A 14,458-nucleotide genomic window follows, 5' to 3' on the forward strand; every position below is an offset into this window, starting at 1 on the left:
ATCGCTTGCTTAATAAATTTATCAATTTTTAATTGGAACTAAGTTGTCTAAATTCTTAAACTAACTTATAACATCTACTAGAAGGGAACTTTTACAATCATCCATACAAGCAGTGCTTTGGCCTCAAAAGCTGTTCTGGTATAGAGAAGTTTATCTGTCCCTTTTGCAGGTTAAGGAAGAATTTTTCAGCTCACCACATCCAGACCTGTGTGGTGATTAGATGAGATAAAATGGACCTTTCTGGATAGATGGACAGGCAAGTTGGAGAGAAGAAACAGCACTGCAGTACCTTTAAAACAGCACTATGTGCACAGTAGTACCCTGAAGCAGGGCAGACAGCTGGGGCAGGTACAGCCTCACCTGGGCACCGTCAGTGAGCAGTCCTTGTGCCTGAGTCTTGATATCCTGAAGGTCTAGGATCAATCTTCACTTGGTCATGTCCCCATCTCCCATAGCACAGTGTAGGGGCCTCTGGAAAAGCCTGTTGTGGAAAGCCTGAGATTTCACAGAATCACCAAATTGTTAGGGTTAGAAGGGACCTCTGGAGATCTAGTCCAGCTCCAAAGGATGGTCACCTAGAGCAGGTTACACACAAGTTTCCCCTTCTGCTTCGGGACAGAACTGAAACCAAAGGAAAAACTTACCAAAACACACTCCCCCTCACCCCTGCACTGGCACCGGGCCGAGATGCTCACAGAGCAACTCCACAGTGACGCAGTTATCAAAGTTATCAAAGCACACGGGGCTCCGGTTCGGCATTTAATAAAGAGCCCTCCCCTCAAGGTGCCCGCGGACCGATCTCCTCCCCCTGACCCGGCGCGGGGCGGGCGGAGGGCGCGCTGGGAGCGATGGAGCTGGGCCCGCAGTTCGAGGATTCCCTGTTCTCCCCGAGCCGGGAGCGGCGCTCGGGCGGCGGGGCCGGGGCTGCCCGCGGCGCCAGGCACTGCGAGCCCCGGGTGAGGGGCCGGGGCTGCCCGCGGCGCCGGGCACTGCGAGCCCCGGGTGAGGGGCCGGGGCGGCGGGGGCAGCGCGGGCGGGCAGGGCGGGCGCGGCGCAGCCCGTGACGGGCCCGCTGTGCTCGGTGTGCCCGCAGTGGTTCCTCGGCGAGGACGGCGGGGACGAGGATGGCGCCGAAGGGGTCACGGGCAGCAAGTTCCGGGCGGACTGGGCGTACCGGCAGCGGGACTTTGAGGTATGCCCAGGGCGGGGGCCGGGGGGAGGGAATCTGTGGGAACATATCCCGGGGCGGCCCTGCAGCCCCTGGCGCGCTGACCCGGCACGAACGTGCGGGATGTGCCGCGGCCCGGGGGGCTGTGCCGTGGTTAGGCCGGCTCGGTAGCTCCTGGGTCGTGGTGAAAGCACGGCAGCCCCGGCCGGGCTCCGTCCGTGCCGCCCCCATCCATCCCTGGAGCCAGCATGGAGCAAACCGGGCAGGAACCCGCGCTGCCCCGGAACTGATCCCGGCCCGGCGTGCGCGTCTGAGCTGCTCAGCCTGAGCGGGGAGGGTGTTTGAGGCCGTGGGAGTCGTGGTCAGACAGAGCTTGGCGTGTGGGTTTCTCAGCTCCTGGGTGTGATGCCATGTCCCACACAGGCTGTCGGAGCCTGGCTGCGGGTCACCTTTCTCGGAGCTCCTCCCGCTGTCAGGTAGCAGTAGTGTCAGCCCCACCATGAATCGCCCCGGCTCTGCTGCCTCCGCCCGCTCCGGATGGCTGCCCGTGCTTTTGCCGTGCACTGATGGTGCCCGCTGCTGTTCCTGCCTCCTGTCCAAGACCTCTCCTCACTGGGTGCTTCCTGAGCCGCGTTCCTCATCATCCCTGCTTCCCTGCCGTTTGCAGTCCTATTTGCAGGATCCGGTCTCTCATTACCTTGTTTCCTTGTTGAAATCAGCAGCTCCTGCCCGTGTTTCAGCTGTAATAGCTTCCCGTTCCAGCCCATGGTTTGCATTACAGGCTCCCTGATTTCAAAGCCCTCAGCTGACTTCGGACCCTGCTCCTTTTGCCTTGCCCATTGGATTTGTGGATCTTTCAGTACCTCAGTTGGCACTGACCACGCTGACCATAATGTTATTCCTATTCCAGCAGTACTGTATACCTGAGAGATCTTTTCCACTCTCAGCTGAGGTGCCCTGAAGGGATTCATAAAAGTGTGCTGAGAGGAGAGATGCCTCAGGCTGCAGTCAGACCTGGCTAGTGACCCTCAGGAAGAGCAGATTTCTCCTTATGTGCTATGGTTCCCTCTCAGGAAAGAATGACCCCTCTTCAAATCTATTAAATGGAACAGACTCTTTTTTTGTTGCAGTGATCCATGTTAAAAATGTTTTCAGTCTTACTGCTAACCTAGATCACTGTAGCAGAACAAGAACCAGAACTAGACTGCACATAAAATTAAAGGATTTAAAAGCACTGTCCTTAGAAAGGGGTCTGGAAATATATAAATGGGGGCAGTAATCTCTTCACTTTTGTGAATACTTTTTTACTTCAGGCTAGGCCACGTGGTAGGAAATGCCAAGGACAGCAGGGATCTAAGCTGTGCCCATTTTTAGGACTGTAGAATCTGCTTGGGATTCATAATGCCTGATCCTTGCCAGGTTACACCCTTTGTCAGGTAAAAAGGCAAACAGGGTTGTCCTCAAACCCTCTGATCCATTTTCACCAGTGGCTGCTGCACGCACTGGGCAGAGAGCTCCCTCTTTTGCTTGAGAAGGAATGTGAGCTTAACACCAGGGAAAAAAATGTTTCAGCCATTTTGCTAGGAAGTATTTAGGGTATGCCTCCTGGAAGCTTTTTCTGTTGGAACCATTAAAGTTTGCAGGGAATAATTAAATATTCATTTTGAGAGATGGGAGAATGAGCACTGCTCTTTAGTCTTCTCATCTGAGCATTTACACAAAGGGGGAGGAATCAAGATTCTAGACTTAGCTTCACTGAATACTTAATTTAATGTATTTAAATGTTAATTGGAGTCCCAGTGAGTGCCCTGAGCGTTAAGCTACAGCAGTATTACTCATTCTTGTCTTTTTCCTTAGCCCAATTAATATTTATTTCATGCACATTAGAACCACCCTACAGAAACAATGGAGATTCAACTTCCTTGCTGTATTCTCTGAGTTACTGATTATGTGAGGTGAGGTCCTTGCAGGTTCAAACCTTCCCATGGAGAAGGTCATGGATTTGAAACAAGATCCCCCAGACTTAGGATGAGGATTGCACTGGTAGCTGGTAGAAGGATGCCTTGTGTCACATATTACCCAGGTCAGTAAATGGTCCCTTCTGGATCCAGGCTGGTGGGAGAGAGGTGGACAGATGTGTGGTGAACCCTGCTGCGGCCTAAACATGAGTTAGAATTGAGGCTGCTCATCACCATCCAAACTTGGCTGTGTTGCACTGGGGCCTCGTCTGCATCTGGCACAGGTGGTAGCTGAGTCTGAAGAAACAAAAATGTGGACTTCAGGTCCTGAATTCCCTTTGTGACTGTAGTCATAAACAAATCATACTGTCAGGCTTGCTTTTAAATGAAAAATCTCTCGCTGTTTTGTTTGGCTTTTCTTCTTGTGGACACTCCCAGAAAGCCCTGTGTGAATACTCAAACTGCCTACAGCTCTTACCTCCCGGCAACATTGCAATGAGACGGGATGTCCAAGAGGGCCAGGCTCGCTGTTTATCTCGCTTAGGAAGGCACAAGGAGGCTCTGGATATTGCAGAAAAAATGGTAAATAATGCAGTCTCTCTTTTAGGCTTTGAATTTTAAAACATTGCCAGTAGTTCTTTTATATGGACCATTTTCTGGAAAAATAATTTTCATTTGTATAATCCTTCAGGATGTTCAGTGCTCAGAGTATTTGGTAAACAGAGGGTAACTGTCACTGCAGATATAATCACTCTTTGGAAATCAGAACACCCTGTACCACAATGAGCTCCCTGTGCAGGGAAGCTGGTAGTCCTGGAAGGGACTAAATATCATGCTCTGCCAGGCAGAATTAATGCAATGTAATAGGAATTATAAGAAAGGGGATAAATGAGTGCTTAAATCTTTCCACTATAAAAGTGACAGTTTAAAACTCTCTTTTATTTCCATATACTTACTGCCAAACTGCCACCAAGAAGAGTATCTAGGCACAATTTGAGTTTTTCCCTTAAAGGAAAATATCTAGAGGCTCTGAATTCTGCTAGAATTTTACTGATGCTGTTTATTTTATATAAAAGGTATTTATACTGCAAAGAAAGGCAGCTGTGTAACACTGAAGGCAAATAAACAAATGACAGCATTTGGGACCTTCTTGCCTTCGGAGTGGGACAAGGAAGCTTGAGGGAATGCTGTCAGCTCGATCATGCAAGATCTGTATCCCATCGTATCATTTAAAATTAAGAGCACCATTTGTACAATTTAAATTTACCTTGTGGTGTTTGTATGTCTTTATTTAGGGAGACATTTTCTTACACTCTGAAGGATGATTCTGTTCTACTCCTGTTTTTAATCTGTTATCTTTTGTTTCTAGAGAAACCGCGCTACCAACACAGATCACTTAACGACGGTTCTCAACCTGCAGTTTTCCATTTACCAGGGTGTGGAAAATGTAGAAAAAAAGATCTTGTGTCTGCAGCAACTGATCTGCTTACATCCTTTCAACCCCTGGTTCTGGAAATTTCTTGCTGAAGCTTATATGGGCCTTTTACAGAATTTGTCTCCATTAGTCGTTCCAGGAACAAATCGAAATCGTTCTGAAGAGGTTAGTGTAAGTGACAGTCATTTCAAAACACTGACTGGAAGAGAGATTAATTTGCAGCCTCACCAATCAGACAGCCAGAAAGAAGGCCCTTGGTCCAGCCTTGCTGCAGAAACAAAGGAGGAGAATGCAGTGACTCGTAGCAGCAGCCAAGTGGTGAAAGAATTCCTCTGCACTTTGGGAGAACTGGAAAGGATGGATGAAGGGAAATGTGCAGATTCTGAGTCCTGGAAGCAGAACATGTTGAAGAAAGTTGGGATAAAAGCATGTGCCTCATTTATCAGAGCAAGGTATTCTTAGAATAAGAATATTATATGTATTCTTAGAATAATCTTAACTTCTCCCAGTCGAGAACAATGTGAAGCATATTTTTCCCAGCCTTATTGTTTTCAGATTACATTTTCAGTTTAAATGTTTGTTTCAGAATTGGCAACACTAACTTAGAAGCACTCTGCTATTGCTGCAGGTCTAAAAAGGAAAGTCTACTAGCATGGGAGCTGTGAAGAGTCTAAATCTGAGTGGAAAGAATAAACCAGTGTCACGTGCAGTTGAGAAGTAAAGCGTTTTTTAATGAGCTTATAATGTGAATCTTTTCAAGTAATTATGTACAAAGGGGTGTGTTCTTCAACAAATGCTCCTGTTAGACCATGGCTGATCCCTGGTCTGATATTAAAGATGCAGCAGCAGAAGTGCCCCAAAGGGAAGGCACAGCCAGTCTTCCTTCTGCAAGTGCCACCTGTCTTATTTGCTTGAAGCCTCATGCTTGAGTGAAAATGTATTTCATAATAATACCCCAATCTGCATAATGGATGAGGTTGAAAAATGAACTCTGTGACAACTGATTGACAGGGCTGCATTAAAATGATCTTTCCTTTTCTTTCCCCTCTTCCTAAAACTCTTGCACACAGCAAAAATCCCCAAAACATAATCTTTCGAAGAGATAATTAGGAACTTTATTAAAATAATCTTGGATGTTTTGTTCCCCCTCTTGCCTCTCAGTAATATATTAGTCACTGAATGTATTTAAAGGCATCTTAGGAACTTCCACAAATGTTTACAGAGAACACTTCATAACTGCCCTGTTAGGGCAAGATTTAGGAAATATAAAAAAACCCATGCAGTAGCTTTTAACTGTACTCAGACTAAGAGACAGAGACCTTAATTGCTACTTGGAAGAAGTTAACTGATTTACTACTGATATTGAATATTACAGGTACATTCATAGTAACAATTTGTGTTGCTTGTTTCAACGTGTATGGTTCAGGATTGAGCCAATTCCAAATGGTGGCATTTCCTTGCTTGGCTGCACAGTTTCACAGAGTGTTACTGTGGTTTGTATTTGCAGATACACTTGTTCAGGGTAAGCTTCTTCCCTGCCCAGGGCTTACACATTATATAGGCTGTCTAACATTTTCAGGGCTGCTGGATTTTAACTGGGATGTAAATGTTGCATAAACATATGTTGCAGGATAAATCGTACCTGGGAAAGGGATGTTAGTATTGCTTTTTGTAGGAAATAAGGTTCTGTGTTAAAGCATCATGAATAGTCAGCTCTCCTAGTTTTGAAAAAAAATTGAAGAAATTGTGTAAATTTTTAAAGATATTTTATCCTTTCTTACATTGTTTTGATGCAAATTTTGAAACATAAAATTTTATTAATTAAAAATACTTTCCAGTTTTACTTTGAATTTCCCAGTCAAAACTTTACTGAATTGACAGATGGTTTGTTGGTTCAGACTTGTGAATTTTGATGTTTATACTGCTCAGGTGAAAGTTTTCATCTAAGATCTTGAGTCTTCTCCATAAAAACCGCACACCATTATTGTAACACCAGCTTCACTTAACTTAAGTAAATGTGTGAAAAAAATTGTTGTTGTTCTTTATGCATAAAGCTTGAATTAAACATGGTTTCAGTAACATCACAGCCAAGTTCCAATGATCCCTTGGTGGAATATTGTAGAATCATAGAATACCAAGTTGGAAGGGACCTCAAGGATCATCTAGTCCAACCTTTCTTGGCAAAAACATGATCTAGGCAAGATGGCCCAGTACCCTGTCTGGCTGAATCTTAAAAATGTCCAACGCTGGAGAATCCACAACATTCCTGAGATTATTCACTGGCTGATTGTTCTTATTGTAAAAAAATTTCCTCTCATGTCCAGTTGGAAACTCCTTAGAATTAACATATACCTATTACTTTTCATCTTTCCCGTGTGGCTCCTTGCAAAAAGGAAGTCTCCATTGTCTTTGTAGCCACCCCTTAAATACTGAAACACGGTGATAAGGTCTCCCCTAAGACTCCTTTTCTCAGGTCTGAACAAACCCAGTTCTCCCAGCCATTCTTTGAATGCCAGGCTTCCCAGTCCTCTGATCATCTCTGTGGCCTTTCTCTGGACCGTAATAAAATCTCCAATATTTATCCCTACAATAATGCCCATTGTGAATTACAGAGAGTTCAAAGGAAATTCCTAGAAGGGTAAAATAAGCAGAATACCTGTTAATCCACCTGACAAGCAGATTTGAGACAAACATATGGATACTCTGACATTTTACAGTCCTTGTGTGAGGAAGACTCTGGAAACTGCCACTGCTCTCTCTGGAGGAGCAGTTGGTGATGGGACTCTGTGGCATGAAGCCATGTCATAAGCACAATGTCTACCCTTCACTGAATGGTGATGGTGACTTCTGGGGCACTGCTTGCACATAAAACTGCGATGAAAGCTTCCAGAAAATATTCCAGGTTTGGCCTGTATGGGGAGGATGTTAGATATTTATCTAAAACCCCCACATTTGCAGTTTTTCAGGTTACAAAAACAATCACTGCATAGGAAAAAAGTGTGCTGCTGTCTTGTTAGGCTGCAGTAAGGATGTGGGACACCTGGTGGGTGCAGTTATCATCACAGGTCTGAGCCGCACTTTTGAACGGTGTGACAAAGACATGGGCAGCAAAACGTTTGTGCAGAGCAACCAGAGATACTTGGCATGTTGTTTTTTAAAAATACTTCTCAGCAGGTCTCTCATAGCACAGATACTCTGTAGCCATCGTGGATTAATACAGATGTATTTACTTTTTCCAGTCAGCTAAAGTCAGGAATGGCTGTTTTAAAGTACTACATATTAGTTGGGTTTAGGTCTGCTGACTTACTCTTTTGCCAGCCGTGCCAATTTTTAACTGCTTTTCTTTTTCCAGGCTTCTATTTCAGCTTACGCAGTTGCAACAGTCGTCCTTTGTGCTTGAGAACAACAGAAAAGGCCAAAAAGAAATCGATGACAAAGTGGCACGACTTGGTTTCGATGAAAACTCCTTGCTGTTGATGACCAAGGTGAGGGGATGTTTCGTTGTGGGCAGGTTCTCAGCTCTGTGCAGACTGGTGGTCCTGTAAGCGTGACACCCTCCTGAGCTACTGAACTGTGCCAGGGCAGAAGGGAAATTAGCTGGGGCGGGCTGCTGGCAGTGTGTTATCTGGATCTGACAGGGATGCCTACGGAGCTCTGCCCTGCGTCACAGGTGTATCTATCTCTGATCTGCTGAGACTCTCCTTGCAGGAATGTTCAGGGTTGTTAAGTTTCTCACCGGACTTGTATTTGCAGATGCATCATTGCTGTGCATTTCCTGGGATCCACATTTTATCTCAGGAGTTTTAGATGCCCCAAAGTGAATCACAAGTCTGAAATGGAAGTGGAGATTACTTTGATGGCCACTGCAGTATTAAACACTTCCAGAAAATGTATTACATATTTTCAGAAAAAAACAGAGACAATATTTTACGTTTCTTTGTTCTGTTTGGTGTACTGGGTTCTAGTTTAAAGAAATACAAAGGAAGAGAATAATATTGCATGATTTTATTCATAGAGATTATACATTTTTAGTGCTGTTTATGAAGCTTCTGACTTCTGTCTTAAGGAACTAAAGGGAGCCAGCAAGGTTCTAACTTTGCTGCCAGCATTACAGCTTTAGTTAGTGACAGCTGAGCCACTGCCGGGCTGGCAGTCAGTCTATGGGATTGTATCCATGAGAGGGCAGTAGCATGCAGGCTGTCTCAGGGTTGGAAAAGGCTAAGGAAAGAAACTTCCCTTTTCTTGGACACGCCCGAGGAGGAGCTCAGAGTGTTGATGCTGATGCGAGGTGAGCACTGAATGCAGAGTTGGCATTGAGATTTCCGCTGCTGTTCAGAGTGAACCCCCCCCACGCCGTGCAAGCAGAGCCAGAAGCTGGGAGGGGCTGTGCAGCTGTGAGGCTTGGGCTCAGCTCTCCCTGTGCACTGCAGAATTCCGCAGGCAGGCAACTTGAGCATGACCTGGGAGCTTCTCCAGGATGGTGTGTGATTCATGTGACAAGGGCTTTCCTCATAAAGATCTCTTATTAATGCCACGTTTGCTGGTTTTTTCTGCAAGTTGTTTTCTTGTTTCCAGTCATCTTTTTTACTCTTATTGCAGGTTATGGGGCAGGATCTTATACCAGAAAAACTAAAAGAGGAGCTTCAGGGTGAGGTAAAATGCATAGGCCCTTCAGCATTGTCATCATTGGTAAATGCTTCGATCGTGGAATTTGAAGTCAAATGGTTCGGTAATCTCCAAGATGATTTATGACACTTTGACAGTCAGTTATATCTCCCACCTTTAGTAACTTAAAGGTTTTGTTGTATTTATTCTTGTATCTCCAAATGATTATGGCATGATTCATGCAATAAAGTTCATATTGCATTTTTTAAGAATTCTTTTTGTATGTCTTTCAGGAATGGATATAAATCTCTGCATTTAAACTCTTAACCTTGCATCATTTTCTTTGTTCACTGGTGGTTTGTATTTAAAATTATGAGGAGTCCAGTATAAAATCAAGCTTTCATTTCAGCTTTCAGAGGTAACTTTCCATCATAAACCTCACCAGTTTGTGTTTGAAGCACCTGTGATTTTTTTGAGGCCTGCAATGCCAGTGGGACGGAAGGCTTTCTTTATGATGTGCAATTTGAAAGTTTCTTGGTATCAAATTCAATGTTGTTGCATTTAAAGCCATGGAATTAGCCATTTTCTTAGGTAATTTAAGTAATAGTAATTTTCTGTTCAGAGATGGATAGCTAGAAATCCTAAATATATTTATGATGAGAAATTGTCAATAATTCCATATGTTTTAGGAAGAAAGTAAAGTAGTAAAGTAGTAAATATTTCACTTAGAACTAGCATATTTTTTTTTCTCTTCAAAGCAGGCGTAGAACAAGCTATGGTCTTGTCTTCAGTGTGCTTAGATGGGGGAGAAGAAAAACTGTCAAGGTTGTTTATATGTGTACTGAAGAGTGTTTAGTCAGATCATATCCTTTGTAAAAGCCTTGCAAGGAAAATCTTTGCTGTGAAAACTGGCAGTGTTGTTTCTGCCTCTTGCAGCTCCTTCTGTTGTGCATTCAGTTGATAGTGAATTTGCATCACTTCGCTTTCTGATGCAAAAAGAAAGCCCCAAGCACACCGATGCTGCTGTGCTTTGGGCTTCTACAGAAAAGGGCAAAGATTCTCCTGTAGTTTGTTTCACTGGAAATAGTTTACATTCCGGACATACATGATGTGCTCTTCCCCCCATCTTCTCTTAAACTGTACCTTTTTATAAAAGTGTTCTATAATGGATGTAGTTTAAAACTAGGAATCTTCTAGACATATTTTGCTGTCACTTTTGTTCATGTTTTCCTGTGTTTTCTTTCTGAAGTACTAACGAGTGCTGAAAATTTAAATAGCTCGCAGTTGAATGGTAATTCACCATGTGTGAATTGTTTCTGCTTCTTTTAGGTGAATTTTCAATCTTGGAAATACTGATTAGGGAACCTGGCACTAATCACAGAATGGTTTGGATTGGAAGAGACATTAAAGATCATCTTGTTCCAAGCAGGGACACCTTCCCCTAGACCAGGTTGCTCAAAGCCCCATCCAACCTGGCCTTGAACACTTCCAGGGATGGGGTAGCCACAGCTTCTCTGGGCAGCCTGTTCCAGTGCCTCACCACCCTCATAGTAGAGGATTTCTTCTGTATATCTAATCTGAATCTGCCCTCTTTCAGTTTGACACCATCCCCCCTTGTCTTGTCACTACATATCCTTGTAAAAAGTCCCTCTCCAGCTCTCATAGCCGTCTTCAGTACTGGAAGGTTGCAGTAAGGTCTCCCTGGAGCCATCCCTGCTTCAGGCTGCAGAGCACCAACTCTCTCAGCCTTTCCTCATAGCAGAGGTGCTCCATCTCCCTGATCATCCTGGTGCCCTTCTCTGGACTTGCTCCAACAGGTCCATGTCCTTTCTGTGCTGGGGGCCCAGAGCTGGATTCAGTGCTCCAGGTGGGAACTCACCAAGCAGAGCAGAGGGGCAGAATCACTTCCCTCGCCCTGCTGCCCACACAGCTTTTGACGCAGCCCAGAACACCTTTGTCTTTCTGGGCTGCAAACTCATATTGCTGGCTCATGTTGAGCCTCTCATCCACCAGCACCCCCAAGTCCTTCTCAGCAGGGCTGCTCTCCGTCTTTTCCATCCCCCAGCCTGGATTGCTACCAGGGGTTGCCCTGACCCAGGTGCAGCATGTTGCACTCGGTCTTGTTAAACCTCACGAGATTCCATGGGTCCACTTCTCCAGCTTGTCCAGGTCCCTCTGGGTGGCATCCAATCCTTCAGGTGTGTCAACTGCACCACTCAGCCTGGTGTCATCTTCAAGCTTGCTGAGGGTGCACTCGATCCCTTTGTCTATGTCACTGATGACGAGACTGAACCCTTGGTGTGGTGTAGCCCTCTGCTAAGTCGACTGAAACCTCTCCAGAAAAATGGAATATCAGCTTCAGCCACGTCAAATTATCTTTGATAGTTTGGTGAGCTAATGTGATTAAACCACATCCTGGTCAGCCCATTACGAAAGATGATGAGTTGGCAGGTACACTCGGTGAGCATTAGTGCACTCATAGTGCACTGCAGAGTCCTTGGTTTAGTCATGCGTGTGCTTCGCTAGGTGGAGGTTTTTGTGGAGGTTTTTGTGTGCGTTTGTGCAGCGCTATGGTCGGGTGGCACTGAAGGCCACCTGAAGGGCTGGGAATGCTTTTAAGACTAAGTGGTGGTGTAAGTTTTCAGTAGGGACTGTCCATAATGTGCTGTAAATTAATTACAATGTTGGCATCAACAGTAGAATATTACAGCGAAGACAGCAAATATAGAAAGGTTAACGCTAAACATGTCAGCAAAAAAATGAAACAGGGACATCTCCCAGTTTTCTCTTAAACTTAAGGTCATGAGTAGCCACATGAAAAGGCTGTCATTTTTTCTGCCTCAGCTGTGGAGTAGATTCAGTAGTTAGGGCACCAGAACACAGCTTTTATGGAACCAGGTCTGTATAGATATTTAATGGGAACTCGCCATAAGATTTGCCTCCACAAATAGCATTGGAACTGTTTTAGCAGCAAATTAAATACTTGCCAAATGTTGTCATTTTGTGATGGAGATGTCCAAAATACATGGCAGATTTGGAAACAGATACAGGGGATTTGGAAACTTTTTGGTGCGTGTGCAAGTTGTTTGACCTGAGGTTGTCTCTCAGGTTGGGAACACAAGGGTTAACTCCCACTGGCTCCAGGAGTCAAAGGCAAGTGGCATTTGTTAAGAACAGGCAGTATTTTCTCATAACAATAAAGCAAAAATGTTGGTTTTAACGACTGCAAAGAAAACAAGATGAATGTTGTTCTGTATGTGTCACATAGTTACTGTTCCAAATAACCAGTGTTTATTGCACTGGGGCTATAAAATATTCCTTTGTCCAACTTGTGCCTGGCCATCTCTCATCTCAGCTACTTCAGTTCGTCCTTTTTTGGCCTTCTCACTTTTTTGGCATGCGTCTTCTAACTCCAGTTTTCTGTTTTTGATCATGTCTCGGGGGGGGCTTTGTGTTTCCATCTTGCATTGAATGCTTCATTGTTGCTTCTACGTTCTGCATAATTTTACATCTGCCTGTAATAGATTTCCTCATGTTTTGGCTCTTATGATATTATTGTTGGTATTTGTACATGCATCAGTACTCCATGCTAAGTTAAATAGCAAATTTTAGTGTTGCACATTGCAAGTGAGAATCCTTTAACAGTTACTGAGCTCAAAAGCCAGATGAAGGCAAGCAAATCCATTTCAGTAACAATTTGGCAACCCAGGTGGGACTAAGTGAGTTCCCAACCTGGTAAGCGTGGTGATGGGATACTGGGTCAGTTCACCCCATTTTCCTTGCAAGATCCTTGTTCCTGAGAATGGTACTAAATCTGGGAACAGCATCAGTCATTGAGGGGTTAAATAGGTAAGGTAAAATGGGGTTTACTGGTGAGAGATATTCTGAGAAACTGGAAGAAAATTGATGGTACTTTAAGACTCCATCAAGTTTATGTAGTTCTGTGTCAGGGTGAGTGCCTGGAATTCAGGAGAGGACACCCTCCAAGCCCTGGTCCCAGGGAGGTTCATTTGATGTGAGAAAGCTGACCTTCCTGCCTCATCAGTGATACAGCTGGCTTTCTGGGCTGCTCTCAAGCCATTCACCCCACTCGGTGCAGGTGCTGTGGATTGCCCCAGCCCAGGGGCAGGAACTTGCACTTGGCCTTATTGAACTTCATGGGGTTCACATGGGCCTCCAGCCTGTCCAGTTCCCTGTGGACAACATCCCATCCCTCTAGTGAATCACCTGCACCACTCAGCTTGGTGTCATCCCCAAACTTGCAGAGGGTGCAGTGTGTGGTAGGAGTGTTTATCTGAGCACATCTCTTGACGCAGATGGACGCAGTAGGTAGATAGGTAGGTCAGCATTCTGTCATGGCCTTCGCGATGGTTTCTGCAGCTGCCTGTAATCATGTTGCCCTTCCTCACTAAGTGGTCATGCTCGTGGGGGCCTGTTTTTGGCATTGCTGAAATTGTGAAGTCTTCCATCAAAACTGAAATTTTGTTCATTTGATGTTCAAGTTCAGACATTGCCTGAACCAAAACAAGCTGTTTCCCTGATCCCACCAAAAATAACTCTTAACTCACACTGACCCTTCTGGATTATTAGCTTGACCCTTATCCACTTTTCACTAGCTGTGTTCTCCAAAGCTTCTGTAGGCAGACTGTCTTGCCCCAGAGAGATGAGAATAGCTCCTTCATGGATTTCACAGGTCATGGACTGAGAAAATGAAGGTTTCAGATGTAGTAGTGTATAAACTTCTTCCCACACCCCCCTCTGTAGCACCCCCAGCTGGGCCACAAGAGATCAGTGAACGGAATCACATTTAGAAGAAAAATCCTAATTAGGCTGGTGGGACACCTTAATTCTATTCCTCTTGATTTCAGAAGAAACAAAATGTCTTTGCTCTTCACCTGGGCTCTGACTGTATGGGACTCCTTCAGCTTTTGGAAGAGAAGAGAGTAAGGTGCACAAATCAAGAGAATATTAAGAAACAAAATGATTCTCAGAGGGATTTTAATGAAAGTCTTCTCTTTTATTTGAATGGTTGTTATATTCAGATAATTATGTAGAATTGTCATAACAAAGAAAATAAAATTTCCCTTCTTCCCAAGGAATCAAAAAAATGTTGCTATGTACAGAATTTACAATTATATGCAATTGTTACTCTGGACTCCAACATTTGGTATCACTGGTTAAAATTCCCACACTGAAGCTAGAGCAGGATGTGTTCATCCTGTACCTTTCATAATGTTCTTTAAACTGAGCATTCTTCCAAGGATGAGTAACTTTTCCTCACTTGAGATCTTG

At 44.6% G+C, this 14,458-nt stretch overlaps 1 protein-coding gene across 2 annotated transcripts; it reads left to right on the top strand.

Moving 5' to 3' along the window:
* Window positions 1-832: 832 nt before the first annotated feature.
* CUNH8orf76 (chromosome unknown C8orf76 homolog) lies at window positions 833-9,438 on the top strand. 2 transcript variants are annotated; one of them, XM_027891687.1, is made up of 6 exons: window positions 833-956; window positions 1,094-1,192; window positions 3,565-3,708; window positions 4,496-5,013; window positions 7,914-8,046; window positions 9,161-9,438. In XM_027891687.1, exons 1-6 carry the CDS (start codon window positions 849-851, stop codon window positions 9,311-9,313), a joined length of 1,155 nt encoding a protein of 384 aa, XP_027747488.1. In that variant the 5' UTR covers window positions 833-848; the 3' UTR covers window positions 9,314-9,438. The 2 variants fall into 2 exon arrangements, with proteins under 2 accessions (XP_027747488.1, XP_027747489.1); XM_027891688.1 differs by lacking the exon at window positions 1,094-1,192.
* Window positions 9,439-14,458: the final 5,020 nt, after the last annotated feature.

The sequence above is a fragment of the Empidonax traillii genome, unplaced genomic scaffold (genome assembly GCF_003031625.1).
Source record: "Empidonax traillii isolate 1590-97213 ecotype Southwest subspecies unplaced genomic scaffold, ASM303162v1 scaffold325:size649781, whole genome shotgun sequence".
NCBI classification, from domain to species: Eukaryota; Metazoa; Chordata; class Aves; order Passeriformes; family Tyrannidae; genus Empidonax; species Empidonax traillii.

What these genes read in the sequence shown, in the direction of transcription:
- CUNH8orf76 (XM_027891687.1), top strand. Translation starts at nt 849, where the DNA reads ATGGAGCTGGGCCCGCAGTTCGAGGATTCCCTGTTCTCCCCGAGCCGG. An exon ending in CCAGGCACTGCGAGCCCCGG is followed by an intron (nt 957 to 1,093) that starts GTGAGGGGCCGG and finishes GTGTGCCCGCAG; the next exon opens with TGGTTCCTCGGCGAGGACGG. An exon ending in ACCGGCAGCGGGACTTTGAG is followed by an intron (nt 1,193 to 3,564) that starts GTATGCCCAGGG and finishes GGACACTCCCAG; the next exon opens with AAAGCCCTGTGTGAATACTC.